Genomic DNA, 5,831 nt, shown 5'->3' on the forward strand with positions numbered 1-5,831 from the left:
GACTGCTCTGACACAGATCACAAGAGACGGTCCCGGGCAGAACAGGAGCAAAATGTAAAACAAAATTCAAATTCACAAAAAAAACCCAGACTTACTGGTCTGAGTGACTGGAGGAACCCCTGAGACTACGGCCTCCCGACACCCTGCTAACTCAGAACTGAAGCCATGCCTGAAGTCCACCTTTCAGCCAAAAATTAGATAGGCCTGTAAAACAAACAGTAACACAAGTGAGAAAAGTGCTTCTTAGTTCAATCAAGTATACGAGACCAAAAGGGAAACAGCTGCCCAAAATCACAAATGAGAAGGCAGGGGCAGGCAAAGCGAACTGTCGGGTACCGAGACCCGAGGGAAGGGCGAGGGGGAGAGTGCCGACACACTGCCGAGGATCACAACCAACATCACAGAACAAGGTGCGTATAAAACGTTCAAATGAAAAACTAATTTGCACTGTAAACTTTCACCTAAAACATAATAAAATTGAAGAAAAAAGAGAGCACCTCACCGCCACAGAGGGGCAGAGTCGAAAGCCCCACAGGGCCACACATCGTCTCATTGTTACCGTGCCTTGTGTTCACGTGGCTTGTGTCTGAAATGATAACAAAGGTATGAAGAGAAGCAGTTGAATGGTGTGTAGGCCAAGATCCCATTTTCATTCAATCAAGAAAAGGACAGGTATGAAGAGGAGCAAGAGAGACAGAAACACAGAGACATCCAGAAACAGAGACGAAAGTCAGAGAAAAGCAGTGTCGTCACGGGGGGCTGGGGAACAGGTGTGCAGACCACAGCCCCAACACTGTCAGAGGGGGTGACACTGAAATGACCCTAGGGTCCACGGTGGTGGCAGCAGTGGGGGGAGGGGCCAAGGCAGTGGCATCACTAGGGTTGGTGCCACGTGTCACCCAGAGTGCTGTCCCAGGTGGCGGCCGTCCTGGCCCGGGCCCACGCCAGCCCTCTCGCCCTGCCCCAGTGCAGGTTCTTAGCCACCAGGAAGGGACCATGGCAGATGGAAAGCATCTGCCAGACACACGCCAGAACCACGGCAGGAAGCCTGTCAGGTTTCTACCGGGATGTTACAAACAACAGAGACTTACAATCGAAATATTAGGCTAAAAGAATCCCGTCGCCCAAGCCTCCAGAGAGAGCCCTGGGGAAGAGGGGGTTCGGCCCGCCCCATCCCCCTGCCCCCAACCCAGGGTGAGAGATGGAGTTAGAATAAAATGGCCACAACCATCCAAATCTTCACTTTTATTTTTTAATATAAAAAAGGTACTTTGGAAACCCACCCTACTTTCCCCCTACCATAATGCTTTACCTTTTAAAAATAAAAATAAAGTACTAATTCTATATACATCACATGTACCATACAAAAATGTATCCAAAGTTTCTATTGCTACCAAAGTGTTCTAAATTAAAACAATACAGAAAGCCCCTCATTGTAAACAAAAGATTACAAGTTACAAAAATCAAAGTACACACAACCCATCCAGTCATTATATGAGAACTACCACGTTTCTCCCAAAGCAAGTTGGATCTTTATGTGCCGGTATAAAAATGCTTACCAATATACTTTTGTAAATTTATTTTCATTATAAAGCAAATGAATACAATCTCTACAATAAATAGCCCGCTGGGAGGCCCTGGTGGTCAGGACGAAGGGCCAGACGGGGAGGGCCGCGGGGAGATGGGATGGAGGGCCAGACAAGGAGACGGGACAGAGGGCCAGACAGGCAGGGCCGCAGGGAGACGGGACACACAGCCCAGTGCGCCGCCCGGGCAGCAGAGAAGTGTTTTTGGTGATTTGCGAGTGATGTGCTCTTTCCACAAAGTACCATTCAAAATAATGTCATTTTCTTTCTTAAAATACACATTTGTCATTGTAAATTTACATCCGTCTTATTAAATACGTGGTACTCTGTGCAAAGAGAATGATTTACAAAATTATTCAACATTCAAAAGTCTTTTAAAAAAAAAGCTAGAGATCAAAGGAGGTGACGGAAGCAGCACCGTCGGCGCGAGGGCGACTCGGCTCACCGGGCCTTCCCGCAGGCGCCCACACTCACCTTGTCGTGTGACAGGGCGGTTTCTGTGGGAAACTGTAAATAACCTCCCCTCTCCGAGGAAAAGAATTAAAGAGCTATGACTAGAAATCAGAATAAGTTAAGTTTTGAACAATATACAAATCTGTACAGCTTATGAACACTATGGACAGGCGCCGGGCGGTGGGGTCAGCGGGGCCAGCCTGACCCGGCGGGCGGCAGCCTCAGGCCATCTGCAGGAGGGCGGGTGTGGGAAGGCGCTCAGTCTATGTCGCTGAGGTCGCTGACCGGCTCCCCGTGGACACGGCTCAGGTGGTTCATGGCGCGGTCAAAGGCGATGCGCACGGCCTTCCGGATGCTGGAGTTCCTGCCCTCCATCATCTTCAGCTTGTCGATGGTTTCGTCAATCCCAAGGGGAACCATCTTGGACTTGGGGAGCCACTGCCTTTAAAAAAACAAGAGATGGGAAAATAACACCATTTGCACAGTATACCTCAACATGCCTCGTGTGACAACCCCACACACACACCCCTCCAAGCCCTCCTGGATTGCAAGGAGGCCCAGCAGAGCCACCCGCAGCTCAGTTCCCGGGGGGTCAGCGGCACAGGCTGAGGGCCAGGCCAAGGCACACGCTCTCACACGCGTGGACATGTTCTCACGCACACGCATGCGCTCTTAGTTATCTAGAGCCACTGTAACAGAAATAACACTTAGGAAAAGCTCATCAGATGACAAAATGGTGGACAAGCACACAGTACTGGGAATCATGACCTAGCCAAACTGATACACATATTTTTGGAGGACACAATTCGATCCATGACATTCCACCCTTTGACCCCTAAAATTCATGTTGTTGCCACACGTAAAACACATTCTCCCCATCATATCATAGCAAAGTCTTAAATCAACTCCGAGTCCAAAATCCAAAAATTCCTCCTGATCTGTGACATCTGGAATACAAGTTACCTGCTTCCAAAGTACAAGGACAGAACAGGCCCAAGCTAGACATTTCCACTACAAATGGGAGAAACTGGGGGAAAGAAGGCGTAACAGGCACCAAGCAAGTCGGCAGAACACATTAGCCCTCAAGGCTTGGAGATGATCCTCTGTTCTCTGAGACCATTACACAATCGCCCTGCCCTCCAGACTCCAGGTATTGGCCACAGTCTCCAGATTCTGAGTGGAGGCCCCTCAGCCCTGGGCTTCAGCTCTGCCTTCCAGCCCCACTGGGAAGGCAACTCTGCTCCCTCGGCTTTAGGCGCACCATTCTCCTAGTCCATCTGAGTGGTGACTCTACCCTTAGAAACACCAGAGGCCATGGCTCCACCCTTTGAGACCCTAGAGGTTGTTGCTATACCCTTTGAGACTGAGGCAGCTCTGCTTCCTCTGTTCCTTGTCTCTTCAGCTCCTGCATCCTCGTTCCTTGGCCTCTCAGCTCCACCAGTTTAAGTGCCTGGAAGCACCCCACTCCACCAGTAAACTTCGGCTGGAAGGCACTCAGCTCTCATGCTCCATGGGTCAGCAAGCCTAGCTCCACTGGTAAGTGCCCGAAGGCACCCCACTCGGCCAGTAAACTTCAGCTGGAAGGCACTCAGCTCTCTCCCTCCGTGGGTCGGCTCCAGCGCTGTCTTGTGCTGTTCTCCTGGTTCTATGGCTGCCGCTTCTCTGCTGCTTCTTGCCATCTGCACCATCTCCAATGCAACAACTCTCCTCGTTTCCCTTCTGAGTCGTCTATCCACTCAGAGTTTCAAAACCACTTCCACATCTTAGGTATCTGTGAGAACAGCACCCCACCCCTGGTACCAAGTTCTGTCTTAGTCATCTAGTGCTGCTGTAACAGAAATACCGCAAGTGGATGGCTTTAACAAACAGAAGTTTATTCTCTCACAGTAGAGTAGGCTGCAAGTCCAAATTCAGGGCATCAGCTCCAGGGGGAAAGCTTTCTCTCTCTGTCGGCTCTGGAGAAAGGTCCTTGTCATCAATCTTCCCCTGGTCTCTGAGCTTCACAGTGCAGGAACCTTGGGTCCAAAGGACATGCTCTGCTCCCAGCACTGCTTTCTTGGTGGTACGAGGTCCCCATTTCTCTGTTGGCTTCTCTCTTTTATATCTCAAAAGAGATTAGCTAAAGACACAGCCCAATCTTGTAGATTGAGTCCTGCCTCATTAACGTGACTGCTACTAAACCCATCTCATCAACATCATAGAGACAGGATTCATAACACATAGAAAAATCACATCAGATGACAAAATGGTGGACAATCACACAATACCGGGAATCATGATCTAGCCAAACTGATAACATTTACTTTGGCGGGACACAATTCAATCCATAACACACTCTCACACACATGTGTGCGCTTACACGTAAATGTACTCTCACATGCACGTACATTCTTACACATGCGCATGCACTCTGTGTACACTCACACAGGCACACTCATGTACATTCTCACGTGCATGCACTGTGTGTACACTCACGTACATTCTCACATGCACTGTGTGTACACTCACACAGGCATACTCACACGTACATTCTCACGTGCAGGCACTGTGTACACTCACACAAGCACACTCACACGTACATTCTCACACGTGCATGCACTGTACACTCATACAGGCACACTCACACGTACATTCTCACACATGTGCATGCACTGTGTACACTCACACAAGCACACTCACACGTACATTCTCACACATGCACTGTGTGTACACTCACAGGCACACTCACGTACATTCTCACACATGTGCATGCACTGTGTACACTCACACAGGCACTCACGTACATTCTCACGTGTGTATGCACTCTGTGTACACTCACACAGGCACACTCGTACATTCTCACACATGCGCACGCACTGTGTACACTCACAGGCACACTCACACGTACATTCTCACACATGTGCATGCACTGTGTACACTCACACAGGCACACTCACATGTACATCCTCACACATGCACGGACACATGTACGCTCACATGCACACACTTTCATGTAAACATAGTCACGCATGCACTTATATACATGCTCACACGTGTACATGTTCTCAAGCACATGCACTCACGTGTGTCCATGCTCACACAAGCATGCACTTCCATGTAAATGTACTCACGCACACGCACGTACATTCTCACAGGTATGCACTCTTCTGTACGTGCTCTCACACACGTGTATACACTCACATGCACATTCTCGTCTACATGCTCACACATGCACTCATGTACACATGCTCACACACCATACACTCACATGTGAACATGCTCACACACATGCACACGCTGAGCACTGAGCCACGTGTGGGGAGTATAAGGGAGGCAGAGCAGAAGTGGCCGCTGGGCAGAGTGCGCAGAGACCCATGGAAGGAGGATCTGAGCCCAGCAGCGCACAAGGCAGCCACACTGGCTACCTCCACAGCTGCGGCCAGCTAGACCTGGACACGCGCAGGGGTGGGCTACCCTGGGCCTGACTTGGTCGCAGCTGCAGAGCAGGCATGCAGTGGCAGGTCAAGGTCAAGAGGAGAAGGATGGGGGCATGCATCACCCCAGAACAGCTCTGCTGGTCACCGGGGGCCCTGGCAGGTGGTCAGCGTGTGCCTCACCACCGAGATGAAGTTGGGGCAGGCATCGATGGGGCTGACGGTGCCCAGGTGGACAAGCCTGAGCCCCTCACTACTCAACCAAGGTGGACAGGGGCCCAGCCCCGCACCACTGGGCCAGGATGGACGGGGGCCCAGCCCCACACCACTGGGCCAGGATGGACGGGGGCCCAGCCCCTCACCACTGGGCCAGGATGGA

The 5,831-nt window shown here is 50.8% G+C and overlaps 1 protein-coding gene across 6 annotated transcripts in view; it reads right to left on the reverse strand.

The window, feature by feature from the left end:
* Positions 1 to 2,277: 2,277 nt before the first annotated feature.
* Positions 2,278 to 5,831, reverse strand: part of BRD1 (bromodomain containing 1) — a 63,574-nt gene continuing 60,020 nt past the window's right edge. For all 6 annotated transcript variants that reach the window (XM_023734628.1, XM_023734626.1, XM_004380017.2 and 3 more), the window contains exon 12: positions 2,278 to 2,481. In XM_023734628.1, coding sequence (XP_023590396.1) covers positions 2,298 to 2,481 — 184 coding nt within the window. In that variant the 3' untranslated portion in view covers positions 2,278 to 2,297. The remainder of the gene's footprint in view (positions 2,482 to 5,831) is intronic.

The sequence above is a fragment of the Trichechus manatus genome, unplaced genomic scaffold (genome assembly GCF_000243295.1).
Source record: "Trichechus manatus latirostris isolate Lorelei unplaced genomic scaffold, TriManLat1.0 scaffold00069, whole genome shotgun sequence".
Taxonomy (NCBI): domain Eukaryota; kingdom Metazoa; phylum Chordata; class Mammalia; order Sirenia; family Trichechidae; genus Trichechus; species Trichechus manatus.